This window comes from Clupea harengus, chromosome 6 (genome assembly GCF_900700415.2).
Source record: "Clupea harengus chromosome 6, Ch_v2.0.2, whole genome shotgun sequence".
Taxonomy (NCBI): Eukaryota; Metazoa; Chordata; class Actinopteri; order Clupeiformes; family Clupeidae; genus Clupea; species Clupea harengus.
This window is the reverse complement of record NC_045157.1, coordinates 28,779,862-28,807,165: the sequence shown is the minus strand read 5'-3', so window position 1 is coordinate 28,807,165 and position 27,304 is coordinate 28,779,862. Positions and strand designations below refer to the sequence as shown.

Genomic DNA, 27,304 nt, shown 5'->3' with positions numbered 1-27,304 from the left:
GGGCTTATTTATGTAAAACGTTATATTGATTTCACCAAAGGGAACAGTGAACATGCCTGCCACAGTTCGCTTTGATGCCTGCAATCATTTTTAGCCGCTAATGCATGAAATATAATTCTTTCAAATAATAGTTTTATCATAGATATAACCAGTATCACACCAGTGTTCAGATATGTACTTCACTGTAATTCACATGTACTTTACCCAGCCCTGCAGAGGGGATCATTGAATGAAATAATGCTCACAGTGTGTTACAGACACGCAGAGAGGAGAGTGGATAGCGGGCTCTGCTCACAATCTGGTGCATAGTGGAAAAGACAGAAACATCCAAACATTTCAGATAGATTGCCTAGTTTTACGACTTTGAGGAATAATGGCCTTATTAGAGACTGTGAGAGCCATAGGCTAGTTGCATGTATGAGGAGCCTTTCAAATGGGAGTGTGTTGCTTTTCCTGGATTTCTCCTTTTTGTGAAGGTACCCATGTGTGAGTTCAGCTCATTCCCTTCAATTAATGTTGTGGTGTCAGCTGTGGTATCAATCTGACAGCAGAGACCCTGGAGGAAATCAGTGCACACCACAAGGACCTTTCACATCTCCTCGATAAATGGATATACGTCATACAGACTATTTTTAAACATCTGTTTTAAAATCTTTTTTTATTTACAGATTCTCATCAAGCCTTTATTCAAATTCAGAATGTTTTTGCTGGTTTGTTTAAACTGGGAAAATGTGACTTGACTTGCGTAGTTTAACGGATGAGGAGGGCAGAGCAGAGAGGAGCGTTTGTGTACACAATGCATATCTGTTTATGTTTGGTGGCAAGAGGGTGGGTGTAATATGATTTAATGAACACACATACCGTGGTTTATACATTTAAGCAAACATCTGTGGGAACAGAAACTCTTGTGTATCTGAAGAGGCGACAATGAGAGCCTACTGACTGTCTTCTGAATGGGCTCCATCTGCCACTGAAAGGCCATTAACGGGCTCAGCAACTCAGACCCCAGGGCCGTCTGCTCTCAGCGGACCAGTGGTGACTCATTGGGCTGTAGGCAGCTCTCACTGTTAGGCCATGGGGTATGGCCGTTTACCCCAACAGTTTTTTCCCCCTCATCCAAACACTCCATTGGCACTGGTTTCATTTTTTCTGGCTTCTTCCTCTGAGTCAGACAGAATATTTAATGTAAAGCTGAGCCGACATATCACAGTTAACCCCTCTGTTTATTCTAACTTAAAATAAATAGTACGACATTGACTTCGGTCTATCCTTTTCATCAGTGAATTACCCTAAGAGTATTGAGTGAATCGCACAGCTCGTTTGCTCTCAAAACAAGGCCCATAGCGCCCTCTGCTGTCAAAACGCTACCAGCATTCCAACTAGAACTTAACAAAGTTGGAAAAAAAAGACTGTTTAAAACGATTTATATTTAATCATACTTTTAAACATACAGTGTTCAGTTATAATACAACACACAGCTGAAATACATAAATCATGTACAAAACACAGTAAAATACACCATTTACATCAAATTTCATAAAGTGGTTACAAAGAGCAGATAAATACAACAAACATCACAAGACTGTACAGCAGTGAGACATTATGCTTTTCCTGGGTTGCTCCTTAAACGCTTTCGTGGAATGAACCGCACCATCATAGGGGCGTCATCCACCTCCACCGGCTGCTGGGAGAGGTTGTTGGTCTGGGGAATGTTTTCAACAGTGCAGTCGTGGCGTGGACACACGGAGTAGCGGGAAAGTAGCGTCACCAGGATGGACTTCATCATCACCATGGCGATGTGTTTCCCCACACAGGAGCGCGGCCCTGAGCCGAAAGGCTGGAAGAATCGATTGGGCACCTAGCCAACAGAGGAAACAATGGTGAGGGCTGTTTTTCGAAAGGTACAACAATAATAGAAGAAGTATTTTCGGGTTAAACCTATTACAGAACTTTCTGCAATAGGCTACTGTATCACAACAAGGCAGCAAGATTGGCAGCAAAGTATTAATGAAATATTATTTCTGAGTGATACTGCTTCACACATACATTTTCGTCGAAGTTGTCGAGACTGAATTCATTCGGCTTCTTGAAAAATTCCGTCTTGTGCATGCGGCCTGTGTTCAGTATAATGTTGGTTCCTTTGGACACTTTATAGCCATCGATAACATCATCCGCCAATGCCCTGCGCATGGTGAAGTCAACCACTGGGTGGAACCTCAACGACTCGTTAATGAAGCTCTCCAGCACTGGTAGCTTCTGAAGGTCGGCATGGCGAAGATACTTGTCACCTGCAGTACATACACAAATGAACCCCATTAGTACTCACATTTTAGATGAAGTGTAATTGCCAACTCAATGTTGTAATGCTGTGACAGTTATTGAGGAATAGTTTTAATAGTAACGTTAGTAGTAACAGCGTGTCACTTAACGTACCTATCATAGTGTCCAACTCTTCCAGAATTTTCTTCTCCACTTCAGGATGCTGCTTGAGTAGCAGCAGCATGAAGAAGATGCTGATGGACAGGGTGTCTGGAGCAGCAATCACCATCTCCAGCACACACTGGCGAACATTCTCTGCTGTCAGCTCCCCTCGGCTCTGTAAAAACGCATAGAAAAAGACCACAGGTAAGACTCAGTTCTGTCAAACCTCTTGGGATGCATACAGGCAATCTGACCTTTACAGTCAAACACCATCAAAGCTGTATGCCTGTACTGCAATTTGCAACATCATTTCATACTGGTAAATGCTATCACCAAAAGTGTCAAACCTGCAACATCATTTCATACTGGTAAATGCTATCACCAAAAGTGTCTTACCTGGGCAAATATCAAGTCTGTAGTAAAGTCAATGGTGTCCAACTTCTCTGTAGAGCCCAGCATTGCCCGTTTCTCCTCAATCAGGCTCTCAATTGTGTCTTGAAGTTCCTGACTGAAGTTAAAAGTAGGAAAATAAACAAATGATACACTGCATGTCAGATATTCGATATAGAGACAAGTTCCTGGCAGTATCATCAGCTCGAGAGTAGAGACAGACTACTTACGCTGCTCTCTTGTGTTTGTTATGAAGCCACTCAAACTTGAAGTAAATATCAGGCTTAATCAGGACCGTTTGCCAGGTGTCAAAATACTTCTGGATTTTGAAAAGCAGCTCCTTTTCTGAAAAAAACCATCAAAACATCAAAATGTTTCTGCAACCATTTTGCTCCTGCTCTTCCAGCTTCAGTTGTGAACAAAACATGTAGTAATGGATTTATTCACTGTATCATTACATTTACATTTACATTTAGTCATTTAGCAGACGCTTTTATCCAAAGCGACTTACAAGGATGTATACACATTTTACATTTACACTGATGGCACACTGCACATCAGGAGCAATTAGGAGTTCAGTGTCTTGCTCAAGGACTCTTCGACAGGGAATCGAACTAGCAACCTTCTGATTACTAAACGACTTATCTACCTCCTGTACCACTGTCGCCCCGAATGTTTGCCAAAAATGAAAATGCAGTATCCTTGACAGAATAGCGCACAGCATGAAAAAGCAGACGGACTGACCATCGAAGGGGACTCCCAGAAAGAGTCTGTTGGAGATGTCCAGCACCACGCAGCGCAGCAGGTTGAGCACGTCCACGTGGCCCTCGGGGCTGCTCAGCTGCTCCAGCTGCTCCAGATGCTTGTTGGTGGAGGACATGCAGATCTCCAGAGTCCGCTGCAGCCCTGGACCTGTCAGCGCTAGAAGCACCAACACAGTCACAAGATGTCATGGACAGTGGAAGCATAGTCACCATGAAAGTGACTCAGGATGATGTCATTTTAGTGTGACGTTTTTTGTTTTTTTTAACATTCAAAAAATATGTACCTTTTGCAAAGAATGTTCGGACCTTCTTCCAGATAGTGACATTTGAGTTGAAGATGATCCCTCTCTCATCCATTCCTATACACTGCAGGCCCTGCTTGCTCCCAAACCTGGATGTGTACTTGGACTGCTTCAGGACATGATATACAGCAGAGGACCTATCACAAAAGTGGGTCAATATTAATATTTGCAGTTCACTATCTGACAGAGATTAAAAATTTCACAAGAGACATTTTGCTGCAATTCTACTCTTTTCTGCATCTATATCTCTTAAACAGTATCAAATCTGAGTAGAGTTCAAATTCAACAGTATTAAATCTGAGTAGAGTTCAATTCCTTTTACCTGCTCAGGATGAGAGTCTCCTCTCCATTGATCCACACTCTGACAATGTCTCCATATTTTTTATTGTAGTAATTGCTTGCTGTTCCAATCCCCGTCCAAATGAAGCGTGAATAAGATAGTAGCGGTCCTAATCCCAGATTAAATGAGGGACCTGCAATGGACATGAAGGCAGACGTAGCTGTTTACACCTAAATGGAATACTCAAGCCTGTTTAACATCTGTGGTAAGGATTGTCAATAGTTATGTACCATTATGCAATGCATTCCAAGATACTCTTTAGAGAGAGAGAGAGAGAGAGAGAGAGAGAAATGTTTGTTGTAGTCTATGGTACTGACCTGGTACAGAGGTCGTTTTTCTGTTGAAAAATGCCACCAGCAGGCAGATTATGAGCAGCAGTGTGCTGGTAGTCCCAGACACTTTCTCAGGTAGGCTGTTTGTCATGTTCAGTGGCCCAGCGATCCACAGCTCCATCATAGTCTGGTCCATATGCAGCTGGTCAATGGTGTGCAGGCACGGCTGTAACAGTTTCGCTGCCATTTTAACTGTATATTAAATGATCACCAACAGGTCCCTGCAACAGTGCTAGGTTTTAGATTCAGATGTTCTCAGCGTGGCTCAGTTTTGAAGTAGGCAGTCTTATATACCAAAGACACTGACAGGAGTTAGGTCAGGGTAATGCAAAAGTCATAACAAACGAGGAACATATCAAACAAACCCAGGGTAGCCTTGCCTCGGAGTCGTGTCCAACTTCTCATGTCCTTGAGAATTTTGCCAAAGAGTTTCCAAAGCAACTCTTCTTACTCGATTCCAAACCATATGATTTAGCATATGTTACAATAGGAAAGGACATAATAAACTATATGATTTAGCAATTAAACACACACTTTGTCAGAGCTGTGATATAACATAATATATATATTGTTAACAAACCCATTTGTAGTATGTTTTAAGCATTTTTACATTTTTTTGCTATAAAGAATTTTGAGAATCTCCTAATGCAGTTGTTAATATGTTTGATAAAGGTGCAGGGGATTCTTAAAGCACTTGTTGATAATAGATGCTTAAAGTTTCAGGTGATTATTGCACTTGATCATCTTCACATATAACTTCACAGATTCTTGGTAACATTGTTGCAAGCAGAACTCCTTAAACTACAAACGTATAGTCTGAGTATTAAAATGTTGCTACGTGACAAATAAATGGGATTTAGAATCGTATCAATTGTTTTTCTTTTAATAATTTAGCAAATTTGTGAACATGCCTACTGCATGAAGTTGGGACAGACGTACAGTCCATGAATGTTTTGTACAATTTGAAATCATATATTCGATTCCTTTTTCAACTATCCTCTGCCTTTTCTTTCATAACATTCTGTAGCATGGCAAATTACATCAATAGAGGACTGATGTCATTAGTGTGGTTTCAATACAACCAGTTCCTGACTTGCTTTTGAATATCCAGTTTGTTTATTCCTGCAACATTAATACTGTAGGTTAAAAATGATGAAACTGAATAAAACTGATGACAGTATAATAAACATAGTAATGCAGTTTTGTAATTATGCTGGACTAACGACATAGTAAAAGTACAGATAGCTCCATTACATGTTATCAAAGCTCGTCTGTACAAGGGAAATGGCTCCTCCCCTGTTAAGTGTGTGTGTGTGTGTGTGTGTGTGTGTGTGTGTGTGTGTGTGTGTGTGTGTGTGTGTGTGTGTGTGTGTGTTTCAAGTAATGTCAATCACTGGTCTTTGGAAAAACATATAATTTCCATGTTCACCAGCTGGTGGCAGGTTTGAACATTTGCAAGTACAAAATGCTTTGGCAAATGTACAGCTTGCAGATAGCTTTACAAATGTAGAAGAGGAGTGGCAAGGCTTCCCTGAATGTTTTTAACAACAAAGATTCATCTCAATATTCTATTAATGTTTTTGACCAGAAGTCCAGTTGCTTAAAATTAAACTTGAATATATTTAGTTAATAATCTAATACAATACAAAGTAATGAAAAATTAAATGCAGATGAACTCTAGTAAGGCAACTTCATTTGACCCTTGGACATCGGCAGCAATGGTTTTTTATAGTAGTCTGCCAATTCAATGTCCCTCTATTTGGATTAATGGGGTTCAGTACCCAGGCTGGGTTTCATACTGAAATACTGTGCCTGTAGTATGTATTTTACAGTCCGATTTGTGGATATGTAGCAAAGAATGATTTCCTTTGATCAGCAAGCTTTTCTTTCAAATGTACCTTAAAGATCTTATCATTTCTGGCATCCATTTTTACTAATAATGTTGTACATCCCAGTGTGGACTGATATTTCTGTCACATACTTTATTGAAATTCCATCTTTTTCCCTTGGTGAAATAAAACCAAAGTCATCTTTCTCTCTGTACACATGATAACAGACTTTGTTCATAGTATTTATTTCAAAGGACCTTTGTGGCGTCATAGGGCCCTTTGTGCCATAAAATGTGAATAAAAGGACTCTGTGAATTCACTTAACGCCCACACTCTTCATGAAGGAATCTGCCCGAATCCAATGGGGATCTTTGTACATGTAGAGTCCAGCAGCTTGGATAATGCTGCCTGTATAAGTATGGTCATTAAGTCCTTTAGACTAAAATGAGCAGTCATTTTCAGGGCATACAGCATGATTGAGCTATGGAGGAATTCTAGTACTTTTTTTCAGACCTCCCACTCCGAATGCCAAATGAAATCATTAATAAATCGTTAGTTCATGTTAATATAACCTTACCTCTCCCCAGAGGAAAGTTCACATCCATCTTCATCTAAATAATTGGGATAATCATTTTGTGATTTTGCCCTTATCATCTCCAGCATTTCCCTGGATATGTGGTTTGTTATGTCTTTATTCTTTGATTTCTTGATGGCAGGGTTTTAGGAACACAGACCTCTCAGAAATTGTTGTAGAAGTTTGGTGCTTTTTATCAGGACCTTTAATTTTCCCTTGGGAGTTCTTTCATCACAAAATAGCTGAAGCATTGACCTTTACCAGGTCCAAAGAAAGCTATTTTTCAGAAATACACAAAATGGAGACTTCACAGAAAGAACCCTGTTTAACCCCTCTAGCATTACAGACAAAGAAGTTTTAAGTTGCTGGAACATAATGGATGACTGATACATTAAAGGTACATGAATCAGCCTTCTGTGTGTCTGGCCATGTTCAGGATCCCTCTCTATTCTTTAAAAAATGAGTTTGACCAAGTTGAACTGTAAATCATCAGTTACTGCCATGGTGGTGACAAGCTGAATAGCAGACTTAGACTTCTAAAGAAGGGTTATGAGCAATGCTCTTATGAGGAGGCCATTTGTTTTATTTTATGTGATCCTAAAACTTACGTCAGCATTACTTATGTTTACATTTTTGAGAGACAAAGAGTACATTTTGATACTATTCAGCATTTCATCATCATGGCCCTAACTAGTTTGTCTCTACTTAGTGTAGTAGATCATAATAATAACTGTTTAACCATAATAACTCAATTTGCATCAGTCCATTGACTGATAACTGACAAATCTGTCAAAAACTGAAATAGTCAGATCAAAAACAGAAAAATAAAACGACTTTCAGATAACTGCATCATGTATGGATTGCAAATGAATAGCACGTGTGTCACCGTGCCAGAGTTGAGGGAATGCAACGGGTTCATTTTCTGGGAAAATGGCAGCCTTTGGACTCGTGCAGCCCACTCGTCCCGCCTCTGCGCTTTTGGACAGAAAGATGACGAGTGTCCAGTCTCTGATTCGTCACTTTCCTGAGCGCCCACTGTCCCCGGCGGCGCTGGTGACTGGAGATGTCTTAACCGGCGGTCAGCGCCTGGCCGAATACAAACATGGCCAGCTGCTCAGCCATCTGCAGCCAGAGTAGGTGGCTCCAAGGTTCCTTCTCACAGCATGTGCCAGTAGTATAGGAGAAAGAGTGTAGTGTTCCTCACCAAAAACATTGCCAAACCACTTCCCTCTCCTTTCTCAGGACACCAGAATGAGAAGCTATTGTATTCACGAGGCGTGTATCTATTAGGCGTGGGGTATAAGTCATCTCACACACTCCATCCCGCCTTAAAACTTGAAAGCGTTTTGCTTCCAACCTTCCAGCTCGAGTTAACAATCAGTAATTGGTGGTGTAACCTCGAGCGAGTTGAAAGAGCAGAAGTACTCTTTATTCTCTTCCTTCTCTGTCAGCTCCCATCTTGCATTTCATTCTCATCCTCAGGCTTGGAGGTTTGCTAGCAGATAACAAACATGTCCTGCCACAATCTGGTGGAAGTGAAGTGAAATGACTGTTTTTAATTATCGTACAGTGTCTGACTGACTGCTGGCTGCCAGATTGTAATCAAAGTGTCTTTTTGTATTTTTTTTATTTCAGACAAATGATACAATTCCTAATTAATATATAATGTCATTAGAGTACATGTTATCTCAAAGATTGGGGTACTTGTCTTATACTAATATATTACTGTGTGTATTTGCATGATGTGCAGGTGATTGGTAGGGGAGTCTGCAGTGGTCTCCATATTGTGGAGCGCCTCTATTCAGCACTAATGGGGGTAAGGGCTGCACATGGGTGGAGAAGCATAATGGAGAATGACTATAGAATGTTTGTCTGAGAGCTCTGCCCAGCATCGTCACCGTTGTGTAGTCTAAAAGCCCAGCAGGACAGAGGTGGCTTCAGGTGAAAGGGCAGTGGACCAGTGCTTTTGGATGTACCCCCAGGGGATGTTTTTACCATCTAAGAGCCAGAGATGGTCCCACTCGTGCTGTCACTTTGCCACAAGGTGCTCAGACCGTGGATGTGTGCTGATGTCTGACAGTGACCTATAGCTGCCGGGTACAGAGCGAGATGCCTTGGCAGGGCCACATGAATACAGTAGACTGGTGAAACAATGGTGGATTTCATTTTCAGAGGATATGTCCTTTTCAATCTTATGTTGATTCATTCAAATTTATGGATTCTTCAAGTCGTCTTTGTAAATTCATAAATGTTTTCTGTGTTCAGTATTCTTGTTTTCTATGTGTATTACTACAATTACCAGTGTATACAGTCTTATCCTTCAAATGTATGGTCAAGTAGTACACCATTTCATCTTACTAAAGTAGACTTACTACAGTTGCCTTTACAGTGTGGTAATGCCAATCTCTTGAATTTTTTACAGTTTGATAATACTATTTTTATTATTAATTATTATTTCTTGCATTCTGGGGTTATCCATCAACAGAGAATCATTTTGGGTTTCAAAGGAGGAATCTGCCATTGCCTTTTGATCTAAATTCAGGAGACAGAGACGGAGAAAAACAGTGTGAACAACAACATTCAACATTTGCTCTGGGTCTCCACCCCCCCCCCCTAACCCCCCTAACCCTTCCACATGGGCAACTGCTCTGTTCATATGAATTATGTCATAGACGGGCCACAGTTACACACCAAAGAATGGGCACAACTGCATATAAATCAGGTGACCACACAAGCAGGGAGTTCTTCTCTAGAGGCTCCAGACTGTAATGCCAACTCTGATTGACTTTGGACAGAACAAGGGCAGCATTTATCCATTCTGTTCACTGCTAGACTGCCTAGAGCAGGTTCTGTTTCACGCAGACAAAAGAGTGTGGACGAAAACACAAACCTTTTGGGATTAACGCTCACAGCAGCAGCACCGATGCTAACAGCGCTCCCGGACACAAGGAGGAGAGGAAGCATGAAGCTCAGCAGTCACAAACTGCCCTGGATGGTACAGGCTCTGTTGTACGGCACCTGTGTGCTGACCCTGGTCAACTCCGGGGGGTTGTTCGTGCTCCTGGTCCAGCAGACCCAGCTGTCTGCGCGGCTGGTCCAGGCGGAGGGCCGGCTGCAGGAGATCTCCGAGAGCTCCGTGGTGGAGTTCCTGTCTCAGGTCAGGGGCCCAGAGGACCAGGAGGAACAGTACCAGAGCTCCCGCAACAAGAGGAGCCAGGAACTACACCATGCCCAGGAAGAACTACTCCACGCTCAAGAACTCCCCCGTGGACAAGCGATACACAGAGCTGAGCAGCAAGGGGATATGATGATGATGATGACCTACTCCATGGTGCCAGTAAGACAGACACCCTGTTGGCTAAATATCATTTCCCATCTATTTCCATCTATAAATATAATTTCAATCTATTCTCTGATAATATTGTTGTAATGGCTTATTATTATTTGTATTATTATTATTATTATAGGCTGTTATATACTTAGCACACAATGGGCACAATATATAATGCAGTCGTTTCCATTCACAATGGCCAAAACAGGTTTGCTTGAGTAGACAGCACACTATACTTCTCTTGTAATTTGCCAGTGGCAGAATGTAATGTGTTGCTTATGATAGGGTTTCCTGCATTTCTTTCCTAAAGAGTGTAGTGTCAACTGTGGCGTGAACCTGTTCAGTCATGTGTGTAAATAAATGATGTAATAAAATAGTCATGGATGTTATGGAATGATGTTTAAGCATACACTCAGTTGCCAGTTTATCAGGAACACTGAGCTAAAACCAATGCAGTTTAATACACTAGTCCTGCAATACATTTGAATTTAACAAACTCTAAACTGGCAACTGAGTGTATGTTATCAGATTACTTTTTTTAATCAAAGTCAAATTTCTTTCTTTCTTCAAAGTGTGAGTGTGATTAATCCTTTTTTGTGTCCTCACACGCTCAAGAAGAATTCTAGAAGAATGAAATATTGGATATTGGGAAAGACATCATTTTATGAAATGTAACACATTTTAAGTGTAAACATTTTATTGGTATGAATATTTGAAATTCATTCAAATAATTCAACTAATAGGCATTACATCAGAAGTATAAAAGAATGAGTCCATATGAGTGCCATTTAGGTCCAAACCAGTCAGTGATGATATTCGGTAATTGACTGAGGGTGTGCTCCGCACTGTTCTTATTTATTTTAAACAGCACTTAGTCTCCTGCAGTCAATAATATACACAATGTTTCAGTCTCTACATCATATATTCTCAACATCTCAACAAAATCTTAACATCTGTATCATCCATGTGATTTGTATTTTCTGTTGTAGGTAAAAGTCCTACTAGATCTCTGCAACAGCACAAAAGGAGTCTGCCTCACTGGTAACGGGACATTCCTACATATGCAATGCACATGATATAAATATGTATGTGACCAGACAGACATGACTCTGTTAGTACATCATGCACATGATTTTGGATATTTAGAAATGGATGCATATAACTTCATTTGGCATTTTTGAACATGTTACAGGACCTCCAGGACCACCAGGTAAGACATCCTCTCTCTCTCTCTCTCTCTCTCTCTCTCTCTCTCTCTCTGTCTGTCTGTCTGTCTGTCTGTCTGTCTGTCTGTCTGTCTGTCTGTCTGTCTGTCTGTCTGTCTGTCTGTCTCTCTCTCTCTCTCTCTCTCACTCTCACTCTCACTCTCACTCTCACTCTCACTCTCACTCTCACTCGCACACGCACACGCACACGCACACGCACACGCACACGCACACACAAACACAAAAACAAATGACTGCACATAAATGGTCCATCAATGGCAGTAAAGTCACGCTGTGCATTACAGGTTTGCCTGGTGCGGATGGACTGCCTGGTTCCAACGGGACAGATGGATTATCAGGACCTAAAGGAGAGCCCGGGGTGGAGGGAAGACGAGGGAAAAGAGGTCAGACATCCATCAGAGCTCACTGCCCACTGTCTGTGCATTAGCCCCTCGGAGAGCTGAAGCAGAAGTGATGGCCGGGCTTGAGGACTGCCTGGGCCCTAGTGCCACGCTTAAACAAGAGTGCACTGGCCTCCTTTAGTCATTCTGTCTGTGGAGCTCTCAGACTGTCAGCCTGCATCCGCCGCCATGCTCTGATCTGATCAGACGGCGCTTGCGCTTCATGTGGGCTCACATCCATTCAGTCAAGTGTGCGGCGAAAAAAGGCCGGCCGTGATGAACGCCCTCATCAGTGCAGGATGGTTTTCATAACTGTGGTTTGCCGCCACTTCCTCTCCCTTTCGGAGAGCACTTAACAGCCTTCCCACGTTGTCTGAAACCTATTCTGTGTTAGTCATAGTGGGGTGGGGTGGTGAAAGACAGCATTCATGCTTCAATGGACTTGCTTCTTGGAAACCACTGGAAATGTCTGTCATTTTCTTTAGTAAATGATGTTTTGATCTGACAAGGCCATTATTATTTTAGCTATTCACATAATGTAACCACAATTTGAAAAACAAGGAATAGTCACTAGAATTCTAATCTATATGACGTTACCTGAAGCTCTAATTTAGTTTGGTTAAAAACACCAAACACTGTGCAAACATTCTTAGAAGTTAATTTAAACTGCTAAATTATTTACAGTAATAAACAGTAATTGTTGCCTCTGATAATGTCCCAGGTCCTCCAGGTGAGAAGGGAGAGCCAGGAGAGCCAGGAGAGAAGGGTGAGAAGGGAGAGAAAGGAGACTCCGGACCACCAGGGGAAAAAGAAGAGGCCTCTAACGATGTCATTTTGGAAGGTCAGGACTCGTCCCTTTGCGCCACTGCTCCTAAATGGTTGCACGTTGTATGAGTGTGATCTGGAGCATGGCTCCTAAATGATTGCACGTTGTATGAGTGTGATCTTTGCGCCACTGCTCCTAAATGAATGCACGTTGTATGAGTGTGATCTGGAGCCATGGCTCCTAAATGAATGCACGTTGTATGAGTGTGATCTTTGCGCCACTGCTCCTAAATGAATGCACGTTGTATGAGTGTGATCTGGAGCCATGGCTCCTAAATGATTGCACGTTGTATGAGTGTGATCTTTGCGCCACTGCTCCTAAATGAATGCACGTTGTATGAGTGTGATCTTTGCGCCACTGCTCCTAAATGAATGCACGTTGTATGAGTGTGATCTGGAGCCATGGCTCCTAAATGATTGCACGTTGTATGAGTGTGATCTGGAGCATGACCTGGTTTGTTGTTTGGTAGGTCCACCAGGTCCACCTGGCCCCGCGGGGCCCCCAGGTCCGATGGGACCCCCTGGTCCTGCTGGCCCTCAAGGACCGTCCAGAAACAGAACCCACCGCGCTCACCAACACGTAGCTCAGAAATCTTTGGGTGAGTGCTGAGCCATGTTGCGTATGGCTGGAATTGTTGAGTATACTATCTTCTCTTGAGTATACTATCTTCTCTGTCTTAGCCCCTAATAATACCCCCGCTTATCCCTGCTAATGTAATCCATTATTTTCATATTACCATCTTCCTCCCACACCCCAGGATTATTCCACGCTATTCCAAATGACTCGACTGGCAAAGAGGGAACAAAAGAAAAACAATCAGCGGTGAAGAAAAAAGGTACCAATTACATCATGCAGACATTAACATTTCAAAACGGATGAAAAATGAAACACGGCTGAGATGATTTTATGTCTGTAAAAACAGAATGCTTCATCAGAGCACTTGGCAAACCGGAGAGCATTACCAAGATGTGGAGCACATTTGGAGCCTGGATGAAAGACACAGCTGTGCCTGACGATGAACGGATCTGGGTGGCAGACCACTTTTCTGGTAGTGATGAGAATTAGATGTACATTGTGATTTCCAGTTCACGACCCCCACTACATCAAACATGCAGTTCTTCCACGGTTGACACAGCAGTAATAAGAATAACAGATATTTCATTGTATTCATAGAATCCAATCTTAGGGGACTGCTGGAAAAGTTCAGCAAACCATTGTTTTTCCTCCTCCTCTTCAGATATGCAGAATGTTCACTGGTCTTTCTTCTGTTTAGGTCGAACTATGCGGGCATACAAGAACATTGCAGCATTCCAGAACAGCAGTAGTGATAGCATCGATGTTGGGAAATTCTTTCAAGGCTGTGGTCACATTGTACATGGTGGCTCAATATATTACCACATTGCTGGCACTGTCAATATTGCCAAGTACGTTCTGTTTTTTCCATCTCATCCAGCCAACGCTTTCTGTTCAAATGATTTTAAAACTATGGTGTTATTTATTTGCTACTTTTTTTTATTTCCTCTTGACCAGATATGAGCTTCAAACCAAAAGGTTACACACCCTGTCCATTGAAAATGCACTGTACCACAATCTATCGTACCTGCTGCACAACTCCAAGACTTACTTCAAAGTGGCGTCCGATGAGAACAGCCTGTGGCTCATCTTCGCGTCCAGCCTCGACGACACCATCATGGTGGCTCAGCTCGACGAGAAAACCTTTTCCGTCTCGGCGTACATCAACACCAGCTACCCCAGGACCAAGGCTGGAAATGCCTTCATTGCGTGTGGGGTTCTCTACCTCACCGACACCAAAGACAGCAGGGTGGCCTACGCCTTCGATCTCCTGAAGGGTAAACCTGTCAATGTCAGTTTTGATCTCAGATCACCCATTGGCATTCTGGCCATGATCTCGTACATGCCTCAAGAAAAACTTCTGTTTGTTTGGGATAGCAGCTATGTGAAATCATACAGAGTGCATTTCCTCTCTGATGAATGAGAGATTATAATGGGCTAAATGATCGTTAGAATGGGCTAAAGTAATCGTTAGTAACACATTTAAACACCATTTTTGTGTCCCTATCATTTTGATGTGCTCAGCTGAAGAGGTTTGTGTGCTGTGTATTATGTGCACTGTTTTCATTTTGTGCTTTTATATTGTGAAGTTTCATTATATGCTCATTATCATTATACACTGGTATGTTCTATTCTTGCAATGCAGCCCTATTCCCACCCCCACCCCACCCCCGGTGTACTGTGAATCCCATCAGTGTTAATGTATACTATTAAATTATGTTCATTTGTCAAACAAGACTATTTTAGACTGACTTAAGGGGATAACACTAGTCTTTAAACTGTTTAGGTATTCTCCTCTGATGGGATCTCTAATGGCATGGCAAGGAAAGGAACAAATGTGTTTGCACAGAACTAGAAACTGAGGACTACCAAAAAGAAAGTTCATAATAACCTTAAAAAGGGAAGTGAGGCTAAAAAAAAAAAAGCATAGCTCTTGAAATAAAAAGAATTTATTGGACTTACAAAGGTAATGATAAAACTACCTGTTCCTTCATGAATTTTCAAGAGTGCCTTTTTTCTAGTGTTCCCTCACACACAGAGAATATTCTGCTTTCAATAAATACACAACAGACAGCAAGTAAAAGGACCATTGGATGAACACCTCAGCACATACAGTAGACATCGCGCCCAGAAGGTCTGACAGAAACACAAATATGTTTTAATAAATACCACATACATTTAACCAAAGTACTAGTACACTAGTCCAGCTGGTATGACGACCAAAAATAAACTAAAAGCATTTGTGTTTGTACAAGCTATGGTAGTAGTTCATTTATATATATTTATATATTTATTAAAACTATTTTAAACCTTTTTTTTTTTTTACTTGGCCAAATGAAGCCAGACATTCATTTGTATGTAACAGTTTCCTCTAGAATAACGTTTTCATTTCTTAAAATTAAACTTAAATGTATAGTGTCTCCAGATTTGAGTGCAAATATTCATTTATGGTTGAAACATTAAAAAAACAAAACAAACAAAAGACAAAAAAAAAAAGAAGAACAAAAACAATAAATAAAACGGAAACTTAAGCTGTACTGTGCTGTGTCCTGGATAGCTAAACATAAAACCTCACATTCCTAATGTAAAGGCAATAAGTACAAATATAAATACAGCAGCCTGTAATGAAATGAACGGGCAAACAATACAAAAAAAACAACAAGTGAACAAAAAATATCTTGTGCAAAAACGGAACAAACTGAAACAACGTGTTTCTGGTCAAATTGAGTACTTCAGTGCAGCCTGGAGAAAAACAAATAAAACAATAAAACAAGACATACAGATGAACCATTTCAATCACAGTCACAATGACCTCACTTCAGCGCTTCAATGGAATGTTTGCAGTGAAGCTGCCGCTCGGAGATGGCCATCAGTGGCAGCATCCGCAGCGGCGCAAAGAGATGAGCTAACGGTTTCTTTTTCACTGTGAGCCGAGCGCTAGCGGCCCGGGCTCACGAGGGCTATGTGCCATACATCTGTGCAGTGTGAGCAGCCAATGGGAACAGAAGGACGAGAAGGAAATTAAACGCAGATCCGACAACTCGAGTCACACTGGAAACCACTGACGTAATATAGAAACCACAGTGCTGGGAAGATGCTAAGAGTTTTCAGCCGTGGGCACAAAATGACGACAGATACACACAAAATTTTTGCTTTGAGCACTTTTACAGAGCACTATCAATAAACCTGTGTATGCACCGCTTTTACGAGTACAGTACATGCATAGCTTTCCTAAAGACACACTCTATCAGAGATTCTCAGGGAACAATGTCGGCTTCTTAAAATTACAGTAAATCTATTTCTTTTTTTTTTTTTTTTAAATCAAGCAAATGTGACATTTGCTTATGTGTTTCAGCCTTTGGAAAATATATTTTGCAGCGCGATTCACTTTGTTACCATCCACAGCTAAGGAAACGTACAGTTTGCTGCCATTAAAAGCTTCATTGCTTTGTGAAATCCCTCTTGGTTACCGCGCCACTGTTTACAATTTACAGGATATCGAATATACTAGCTGGGATGTTGTAGCGGTCAGGGAGGACTCGCATCTTAAGGGTACCGTCCGCACCGCAGGTGAAGATGCGGTTTCCTGGGCAGGTCTCCACTTGCATCACTCCGGCGCCGATGTTGCGGAAGATGGACTGCTTGGCGTGCTCCGTGCTGAAGGAGTGCATTAAGCCATGACCATTCATCTTCCACACCTGAAACACACACACACACATTCATGTGTGAAAACACACACAGAAACCCACACAAAATCAGCACAAAGTATTGATGGTATCTGAAATAATAATAATAATACAAAAAATAAACAAAACCGCTTCGCCCCAAACTAAGACATCTAGTAATCTTAAACACTGAGGCCCAAAACATGCTAGAGATGTTTGGCTTTGGTCACCTTCATGTTCCCCTCGGCGGAGCCGGTGACGAAGAAGTCCTCGGAGGAGTCCAGGGCCAGGGCTTTGATGGCGGAGTCGTGGGCCTGGAAGGTGTGCAGCAGCTGCCTCTGGCGGATGTCAAAGATGCACACAAAGCCCTTGCGGCCCCCAGAGATGATGAGCTGCTGCTTGGGCGCATACTGCAGCACAGTGGCCCCGTTGTCATGGCAAGGGAAGGCTGGCGAAACAACAACATCCCAAACGTCATCAAACATCACAACTTCATGGTTTCTGTGAGCTCAATATGCATGCATATATAATAACATATACTGCTCAAGTATTTAACCAAGCAGGCTGTAAAGCGCGCAGTGACAGAATGATGCAAGTGATCAGTGAGGCACGTGAATGAAAACTCACAGCCAGTCTCAAGGATGAGGAGGAAAGGAAACTCAAGACAAAAATCAACATTCAAGAGAAGATCTATGCAGAACTAAAACTAACGCTTTCTCTACAATAGTCTTCTCTTGAACATTCACTCAAATACAGTCAATAAGAAAACTTTATTTTCACATATATCCAAGACCACAAAACAGAAATGTTTGAGATATCAACTGCGACTGCGCAAGCTTACCATGCACCATGGTATTACTGGGCGAAATCAGGGTGTCCCATAGGCATACATTTCTGTAAGACAAATTAACATACACTTCTGTAAGACTGAAAAACAAACTACTCCCTTGTGAAGATTTCTTTATAGGTATTCTCTAATACACACAGTATTTATCTCCTTGATGTAGCTGTCATTCTGAAATCATTTCCTTATTGAAGATTTCTTTATAGGTATTTTCTAATACACACAGTATTTATCTCCTTGATGTAGCTGTCATTCTGAAATCATTTCCTTATTGAAGATTTCTTTATAGGTATTTTCTAATACACACAGTATTTATCTCCTTGATGTAGCTGTCATTCTGAAATCATTTCCTTATTGATGGATACTGACCTGCTGTCATTGGATTGGCCAGCTGTGGCAATGAGACTGGAAGAAGTGATGAAAGCAAAGTCCCCACAGGTCTTGCTGTGGCACTGCCAGCTCTGCAAGAAAGAACGAAAGAAAGAAAGAAAGAAAGAAAGAAAAGAAAAGAAAGAAAAGAAAGAACAGAAAAGACAAAAGTGAACAGGAACATTAATTCAGCGTGCCAACTGAAGCTGATGTGTGCAGGCCCTATGGAAAGGAGAGTGCTCTGACTTGCACCAGTGACTTTAAATCCAATATCCTGTCTTTGTGCTTCGTCCTGACTCACCAAGTAAGGTTTGGGGTTTGATGAGGTTTGGTTGACCTGCCAGAGACTCAGGAAGCCCTCACCATCAGCAACGCCACACTACACACACACACACACACACACACACACACACACACACACACACACACACACACACACACACACACACACACACACACACACACACACACACATGACAATAAAAAAAGAGAGGAACATGCTGAAAAAAAATTTGCTAGAATTTGCTAGAATACAAACAGGTGCTTAATGTGTGTATCATCTCAGTAAACTGCTTCACATGGTCACCATGTGTCCACTAAGCTTTTTCAATGGTAAAGTCCTTATTCCTCTGTTCCACATCCACTTCCAAATCATCCAAAAAAAACACATTTCCTACCAGATACCTATAAAAATGTCCTAGGACAGTACAGAGGAGGTGGTGAGGGGGATGGTGAGGAAATGAGATGCATGAGGGAGACAGGTTGGAAAGGCCCTGTGAGGTGGCGCTGTACCTTGTTGCCCTGGGAGTTGAAATAGAGTCGGGTGACTCTGGCGTTGCCTGCCTGCCTGAAGCAGATGAGCTGCTGGGGCCGATTCCACTCGAACATGCGGACACTCCCATCCTGAGCTCCAGTCATGTCTGAGACACACACACACACACACACACACACACACACACACGCACACACGCACACACGCACGGTCATGCTACTATCTTTATAGTTTGGGTCCTGATAATATTTTCAGAAAGGCTTTCTCTCAAGTTAAAATATTGAATCATCTTCCAGAGTTTAATGTTTGTTATTCACACATGTCAGATGGTTTAGTGTTTTTAAGGAGTCTGCAGAGCCTGAACACCTAACAACATACAATATTAATGTTTCTTGACGAAATACAGGGTGTTGGCATATATCTTCATTGGCTGGACATCGACCAGCATGTTTTTATTAGTTAATATTCAGTGCGAGGTGTGGCTATTAAATAACAAAACTGTTAGTAGGAGTATATATGTATGACTTATACGACTATAGCAAGTTATCTTCCTTAGAATTGAATTACAGCATTCATCTCATTATTTCATAGCCACACCTATGTTTGTATAAGAAAAACAGCTTAACAACTTACAATACTGATATATGGGATGGGATGTCATTCTCTTCACATTATTCAGGTTCCTTTTCATTATCTGTGGAAGACAGATCCCATTAGAAGACAGATCCTATTAGAAAACAGATCCCATTAGAAAACAGATTCCACTAGAAAACAGATCCCATTAGAAAACAGTCACACAGTCACACATCAGTCTCCTCATGGTTAGTGGCTTGTATTACTGGGACTAAAGGGGAAAGTGGGGCAGTTCAGTTGGAATGAGTGTCCAATGCCTTCTGTGGATAAAGCAGACTATAGTGAGTTTCCAATGCCTTCTGTGGATGAAGCAGACTATAGTGAGTGTCCAATGCCTTCTGTGGATAAAGCAGACTATAGTGAGCTTCCAGCAGGCAGAGGCCAGGCAGTAATCCTAGTCATGGGGGCCTCAGACTGGGGAGGACCTGGGAACGGCCTGGATGACGCAGTTCCCTACCTTGGGCTGCCGTCTCTGAAGACTGGCCTTATCTCAAGTTTATTATTTCTCCTCTGCTCAATACTAACACAGACTCTGGTAATCTCGGTCAACTTAGACTCATCAATGAGACTGTTTAGACGGAGATTTATGGCTGGTCTTATTGTGATAAGACATTAAAATAAATATACACATGGATGTAACCCCGGGTCGAGGTCGCCATGGGACAGGGTCCAAACGCGTGCTCGACGCACAGGCCCTCATGGCTTTAAGTGGACGTGGTCAGAGTGGGTCTCACGTCACGACCCAGTCCTGTTCCCTCTCTCTCTCTCTCTCTCTCTCTCTCTCTCTCTCTCTCTCTCTCTCTCTCTCTCTCTCTCTCTCTCTCTCTCTCTCTCTCTCTCACATCTGCACTCTGCCTATCTGATTTAAAGCATAGAAGGCCTTTCTAACACACCTCAACAAAATAGTCAGTACCTAGTCCTTTCATATTCCTCACGACCAGCATGCACTTTGTTACATGAAAAACGTACACACACATTACACGTGGGTTTGAATAGTGTTGTGTGTCCATCTACTGGTGCGTTACAACAACTACACCCATGTGAACGCGGCAGATCCCCAAAAGACAGACATGCTCTTGTGTAACCCTGACTGAAATGGCACTGTAACATTAGCTTCGCAAGATCCCCATTACTCATCATGCTGGCCGCTCATGCTGACGCTGCAGAGCCTGCGCTCCAGAACCCAGATTTAGCATGTGGTCTGTGTGCGGTGAGTCACGTACCACGCTGGCACCCATGCTGGTCTGCCCGCTGCCCAGCCAGGGCATGGAGGCCGAGCCGGGGATCTGCTGCGGAGGGGCGAAGGCGGGCGCGCTGCTGCTGGCCTGGGCGATGTTGGTGTGGGAGGAACGGTAGTCCACGTCGTCAGAGCTGAAGAAGGGGAGAACACGGGATCAGAGTCAGCTGAAACATCCCTTCCTCAAGAAGACACCACAGCTCTTATTCAGGCGTCCCACGGTTTCAATAACTCAACATGAAGGTTCAGTGTAAACTGATCACCGATACTTAACACATCAGTCCAGCAGCGAGAGAGTGGAGTGGACGAGCTGGTGTTTGGGGGAACTGACCTGCGTGACTCTTTGTCAAAGTCGTCCCCGATCCAGGTGAAGGGCTGCGCAGCCAGCAGTGTGGACACGTCCACCTCCTGCACATCGTGAGTGGAGGCCAGGACGATCTCATTGGTGTTGGCCTGGGCACAGGAAGGACAAACAAAACACACATCACATTAGTAACCTCTGGACGCGGTGCTAACGCTACTCCATAAATCACTGGTTCAGAGTGCTCAAGACGTTCTAATGGAATAAACTTCATGGAAGATTACTTTTCTCTTTCTCACATGTTTAAGCGTCCCCCCACCCACCCACACACACACACACACACACACACACACTTTTGACTCAGTCCTAGTGAAAACCCCTTTCCAACATAACACCAGAAAATATGAGATCATCCACCTTGTTTATGGCAAAAGCCATGATGATGTCAGATTCCTTATGAATGATCTTTGCCTTCCCGCCTGGATAGCCAAGGTCAGCCTCCACCTGTTAAAGAGAGCACCGGTCCGTCACAAGTCATCCCTCTGCAGCTTTTCCCACTGACAGCAGAGCAATAGCCCCTCACACACAAACATAAAACACATGGAAACTCAGTGAGCATGCAACACAAAAAGTGGACTGCACTGTCCTTGCAGAAGATGGACGCAACAGTTGCCTTGCTTTGTTTCATTTAGGCCAGCGCAGGATCTTTACAGTCGGAGCACAAGGAGTGAGAAGCATGTCATTTTGGAATTATGTTGAGCTTTATTATTTTGTAAATACTGTAGCCGGTTAGTGATTAGGGAGAGAAGCGCTGGTGGCAGATTGGTTAGGGATTGGTGAGGGCGGAGGAGGTTTCGTAAGTCAAACTGAAAAGAGGGTTCTCTCCGGTTAGAAGGACAGGAGCCCAAAGCCCAGAGCTGGAGGAGGCTTGCAGACGTGGCCGCGGGGGCGGCGGAGGCATACTACCTTGCTGGCACCGCGGGCTCCCGCTACGCAGTTTTGTGTGAGGTGGTCCACATGGCCGTCTAAAGACTACACAACACACCCACAGCACACCACGCCATAAACACATAAACACATAAACACACAACACAAACCATGAGCACAAACAACACAAACATGGGAATGGGGGGAAAAATGAAAAGTCAAATGAAAAAGGGTTTGGCGTGAGCCACCAATCCTCAAAGTGCAGCTGCACTAATACACCTTCTTGTGCCTCGGGGAGAAAAAAAACACAGTTCCCTCCAAACACCTTTTGTTAACATGGTGGCAGTCTTTCAGATAGGGGTCATCATACGTAGATAACTTAATGGTTTTTAATGAATGCCATGCTATTAATTCGAATTTCACACATTGTTTTGCCATTAGGTAAAACAATAAGCTGTTATTATGAGTTCACGATGGGGTATTAGCTTATGGCTTAACTTGTTTCCTTGCTGTTTTTTTTGAGTATATATGTATATAGTACATTTTAGTGGGTGGACATTACAGTAGGTCAATACTATAAATCAAACTTGTACTTCTAGATCTCATTAATAATTATAAATGGTTACCCATTTATATCACTTTTCTTAGCCCCCAAAGCCTTATCAATACATTATATACATCTATATTTAAGACTTTTAGACCCTACCTGACTTTATTAATTGGGATGAACATCAAGACAACCTGCAGTGAGGACATCTCAATTGTGTGCAGGCAACTCTTACTCTCAATCTCTCTCTCTCTCTCTCAACTCAATGTAATATCAGCTGAGGAGAAACTCCAGGGTCATTCTGTTATTATTGTCTGTGTTTGTGATTAATAATTGATTATGCAGCGCCCGCCCGCACACACACACACACACACACACACACACACACACACACACACACACACACACACACACACACACACACACACACACACACACACACACACACACACACACACACAACTGTAACTGGGACAAATGATGCTGAGGTCAATTCGATCTGTTAAACTTGAGTTCAACTGTTCCAATTACCAACATGTTGCAGCAATGTTTAAATATTTATAATCTACGACATCTGTTCTGCTACAGACAATTTTTTAAAATAAAAACTGTTATACACCATAGTCATAGTGAATTAATTAAATGCTATTTCCAGTTTGATATAATTATGACAGACTTGGCTCAAGTATAAACAGAACTAGCATTGACTCACTCTCCTGATGCAAATACACAGGGGTGGGTGGGGGGAGGGGGGGAGACAAAAACAGAAAGCAATAAAAAGACTGGAAGAAAATGAATCATCTCAATCCAACCAAAAATAGCCCCCTCTACTTTCTCTGCACTCAAACCTAAAATGGCTGCAAAGTACAAGCCAGGATCTGTCACTGAAAATGGCGAGTATCAGCAGGGGGGCTTTTTGCGAGTGAAGAGAGGAGGTTGGGCAAACAACACAGAGACATCCACCGGCCGGGGCTGCCTTTACCTCCCTCTGCTTCCTCTTCTTGGTGAAGATGTAGCGAATCAGAGGATCCTGCAGAACGTCCTGTTTGACCAGGTAGTGCCACAGGCGGCGGACGGGGAAGGAGAGGTGATTCTTTGCCCTGCAACAATAATCCCATACGTTAAAGGATCACTCCACTGCCACACAGACCCCAAACACAGCAGTCAATAACATCATACATTAAAGGATCACGCCACTCTAACACACCTGAAGACATGTTCTATTAGTAGGTCTACAATTCCACTATAGCTGGTGACTATATAGCATGACTATATATTGGTAATATGAGTGTTTTCATTAGTGGACTGACTTGAAGGGGGTGTTGTCTGCCTCCAGCATGGCTTTGTGACGCAGGATGGCTGGGCCTCCGCCTGCACTCAGGTCAGTGGGGAAAGTGTTGATGTAGTTGGGAGGAGGGCCGTCGAATCTGTCCATCTTGTCCAGCAGGAGCTGCTCCCAGTTCTCCATGGTCTTCAGCACGGCGTTGCACAGGGGAGACACCACCGGCAGGTCTGACGTGTCAATATGGGGGGGAAATAGGGTTATCAGTTATGGTGGAATTCATTCGGACTGTTTATACATATTAATGTAAATATACTCAGGCATGTATATTAGCTTTGATTAACTGTATTACATACACACTATCTACATACACACTCAAATCTGATCCATTTAACAGTAATGATTAGAGTCAACAGCAAATCTGATCCATTTAACAGTAATGATTCGAGTCGACAGGCGGACGGTTTACCTGTGAAGTCCAGCCCAGTGAGGGGAAGGAAGGTCTTGACGTTGTGCAGGGCCAGTTTGACCATGACCAATCGGATGAGAGCCCAACTGTAACACAGAGAGGAAACACACACACACACCACAGTATAAACTCTCTGTGTGGATCATGCCACGCTGCAGCTCATGTGAGACGGGAAAGCTTCCCGAGATGCCGCACCTGAATGAATTAGGATCGGAGTGCTCGGTCATCTGCGTGTCAGAGAGGAAGGCGTCATCGTCATCGTCGTTGTCGCTCGCTCCGCTCTCGTCCGAGTCGTACAGGGCACCGCTGTCTGAGGGAGGCAGGAAGGGCTGTGGGAGGGAGGGGGGGGTCAAAGGTGAGGTGAGCATGAACTCTGACCTGATACCGTGACACAGAACCATAAACAGCATGGAGCCCTGGTGGCCGGTGGATCTTACTTTGGCCACGAAGTAGTCCCACATGCTGAGCTCGGGGGGGATGAACTTCTCCTTGTAGGTGGGGCGCTCCACTGGGACGGGCGGCGGGGCGGCCGGCGTCTCCTTCACAGGGCGCCCTGGCACCAGCATACGCATGTTGAACCGGCGGCGGTGCCGGTCCACATCCTCGGCCGGTGGGGTGGGAGGGGGAAGAGCTGCCAGAGAGGGAGGGGCAGGACAGGGAACCATGTCAGACAGAGGGGGTCACAGCATGGGTCACTCAGGCCAGAGAATCCTGCTCTGCTTCATGCTTTCGGGTTCACAGAGCCAAACAGTCACACACACACACACACACCACACATTACCTTCAGTGTCTATACTGAAGCACAGGCCTCCAGGTTACAACAAGACATTCAATAACAGAACCTCCTGAACGGTGTGGAGAAAAGAGGGCAGTCGTGCGGAGAGGGAGAGTTTGAGAAAAACAGACAAAGAGATGATATAGAGAGGAGAGCACAGCGGTTCTATTTCGGAAACGAAGCCAGCGGGGCTTTTGACAGAAAAGAAGAATCCACCATCCATCCACTTCAGCCTGGATCCCTCTGAGCCTCTTCCCACTCCAGGCAGGGCAGGCCAGAGGCGAGTGTCTGGACCGTCTAATCAGTCTCCACACATATCAGCAGACAGCTGCTCCCAAGCCCCAAACAAAACAGACAAGAGGAATGCAAATGAGGAACTCCTCTCTCAGTGAATGTGACTTCTTTTTCTCTTATTTCAATAGGGTTGGTTATAGACTTCTTTTTCTCTTATTTCATTAGGGTTGGTTAGTTCTTTTTCTCTTATTTCAATAGGGTTGGTTAGTTCTTTTTCTCTTATTTCATTAGGGTTGGTTAGTTATTTTTCTCTTATTTCATTAGGGTTGGTCACAGACTTCTTTTTCTCTTATTTCAATAGGGTTGGTTAGTTCTTTTTCTCTTATTTCATTAGGGTTGGTCACAGACTTCTTTTTCTCTTATTTCATTAGGGTTGGTTAGTTCTTTTCTCTTATTTCATTAGAGTTGGTTAGTTCTTTTTCTCTTATTTCAATAGGGTTGGTTATAGACTTCTTTTTCTCTTATTTCATTAGGGTTGGTCACAGACATCTTTTTCTCTTATTTCATTAGGGTTGCTTACAGACTGGAGTCAGGCTGGAGTGCTGCATCTATTCATCATCAATGTATTGATTAAGGGTGCTTCATGGCCGAGTGGGTACGAGTGTTCTCCCCTTAATCAATACCTCTTTTGAAAATAGGAAGTGAGAAAAGAGAAGACTCGTTAGAGACCAGCGGAGTTCTGAGGAGGGCCATAAGACAGAGCATTAGATCTGAATACCTCACTATTAGAGAAGACAAAAGGAGTGAGGCAGATCACACAGACAGAGGAACAACCCAGTTTTACACACTCACACACACACACACACACAAACACACACACACACACACACACACACACACACTCTCTAGTGTTTACAAACCTTCATTGTTATCCTGGACAACTATCAGTGGGGCTGCTAGACAATCACAGCCAAGAGATTACATATATGACAACCACACACAAGCAAGAAGACAAGCTAGACAGGAAACTAATACCTAACTAACTGGTGAGCAGTATTAGATTATATATTAATATTATCTAGGATGCAAATATTTGTTTTGACTGGCAGAATTCATTGGAAATTTACTGTAAACTCAAAACTGTAAATCTCACTAATGTGATTGTTGGTAAACACACTTGTGAATCCCTTCTTTATATATTTTCATGCTCAAAATGTATAGAAAAGTGACAGCAACAGTGTCCTATTAACTATGTTATAGACAACTATAGATTCTATATGACTCTGTCTGTATGGAGATGGGGTTTGTTTTTATGGTGTCTATGAGTGCCGTGGTAGACTGCCTCGTGACAGGAGGGGGCCACGCTGTGTGATCAGAGAGCGTGAGAGGAAAGGATGTTCAGGCACAGAGCCTTGGCCACAACACTGAGGTGGCGGAGGGAACAGGGAGAAACACCGCTGTCTGGACACCAGTGGAGATATCTGCTATGTTTTGCTTTTTTTTGTTGCTTTTTTTTCCCCCTCACCTCACCCGACCAGTGGTGTCTGGACTCGATGCACCCCTGCTGGCCAGTTTGGTAATGACATGAGGTTGGTTGGAAGGGACTCTGACATTTAAGCAACGGCACAGAATCCTAGAAAAGCCACATGAAATGAAATGCTCGAAAAGGCCACAGGCGATGCTTTGAATCTGCTGGAGTTCTCAAACAAAACGAAATGCTACCACTAAATGCCAACTGAAACTCAGCCATCTCCAAACGACGGCTGCGTAGAATATGCACGCGGGACTAAAGATAAGGCTTTTGCAAAGGCTTCGGTGTTTTAGAGAATACAGCTGATTTACTGCAGATGAACGATGAAACGCAGACTACACCTTTGACAGAAGCCATGACGCACCAACCTGTAAACTAAACTTCTCATGAGTACTGAGGACGAATGGTCATAATGTACACAACATCCCTC

General features: G+C 43.0%; 3 protein-coding genes across 3 annotated transcripts in view; 1 reads left to right on the top strand and 2 right to left on the bottom strand.

Moving 5' to 3' along the window:
* Positions 1 to 1,460: 1,460 nt before the first annotated feature.
* Positions 1,461 to 5,083, bottom strand: LOC105889015 (aromatase). Its single transcript, XM_012814772.3, has 9 exons — positions 4,535 to 5,083; positions 4,200 to 4,350; positions 3,860 to 4,014; positions 3,556 to 3,732; positions 3,042 to 3,156; positions 2,818 to 2,929; positions 2,434 to 2,596; positions 2,047 to 2,288; positions 1,461 to 1,858 (listed from the first exon to the last, which is right to left on the bottom strand). Exons 1-9 carry the CDS (start codon positions 4,734 to 4,736, stop codon positions 1,601 to 1,603), a joined length of 1,575 nt encoding a protein of 524 aa, XP_012670226.2. The 5' UTR covers positions 4,737 to 5,083; the 3' UTR covers positions 1,461 to 1,600.
* A 4,598-nt stretch (positions 5,084 to 9,681) lies between these two features.
* gldn (gliomedin) lies at positions 9,682 to 15,020 on the top strand. Its single transcript, XM_012814872.2, has 10 exons — positions 9,682 to 10,289; positions 11,273 to 11,324; positions 11,476 to 11,493; positions 11,794 to 11,892; positions 12,611 to 12,730; positions 13,185 to 13,313; positions 13,473 to 13,550; positions 13,638 to 13,763; positions 13,989 to 14,139; positions 14,246 to 15,020. Exons 1-10 carry the CDS (start codon positions 9,876 to 9,878, stop codon positions 14,709 to 14,711), a joined length of 1,653 nt encoding a protein of 550 aa, XP_012670326.2. The 5' UTR covers positions 9,682 to 9,875; the 3' UTR covers positions 14,712 to 15,020.
* Positions 15,021 to 15,219: 199 nt separating this feature from the next.
* Positions 15,220 to 27,304, bottom strand: part of dmxl2 (Dmx-like 2) — a 45,430-nt gene continuing 33,345 nt past the window's right edge. The window contains exons 29-44 of the mRNA XM_031569665.2: positions 24,772 to 24,965; positions 24,530 to 24,663; positions 24,335 to 24,420; positions 23,894 to 24,095; positions 23,566 to 23,683; positions 22,076 to 22,141; positions 21,527 to 21,613; positions 21,140 to 21,261; positions 20,795 to 20,942; positions 19,572 to 19,632; positions 18,959 to 19,086; positions 18,468 to 18,545; positions 18,167 to 18,258; positions 17,795 to 17,847; positions 17,184 to 17,401; positions 15,220 to 16,986 (exon numbers count right to left, since the gene is read on the bottom strand). Of these exons, the coding sequence (XP_031425525.1) occupies positions 16,777 to 16,986; positions 17,184 to 17,401; positions 17,795 to 17,847; positions 18,167 to 18,258; positions 18,468 to 18,545; positions 18,959 to 19,086; positions 19,572 to 19,632; positions 20,795 to 20,942; positions 21,140 to 21,261; positions 21,527 to 21,613; positions 22,076 to 22,141; positions 23,566 to 23,683; positions 23,894 to 24,095; positions 24,335 to 24,420; positions 24,530 to 24,663; positions 24,772 to 24,965 (1,997 nt within the window). The 3' untranslated portion in view covers positions 15,220 to 16,776. The remainder of the gene's footprint in view (positions 16,987 to 17,183; positions 17,402 to 17,794; positions 17,848 to 18,166; positions 18,259 to 18,467; positions 18,546 to 18,958; positions 19,087 to 19,571; positions 19,633 to 20,794; positions 20,943 to 21,139; positions 21,262 to 21,526; positions 21,614 to 22,075; positions 22,142 to 23,565; positions 23,684 to 23,893; positions 24,096 to 24,334; positions 24,421 to 24,529; positions 24,664 to 24,771; positions 24,966 to 27,304) is intronic.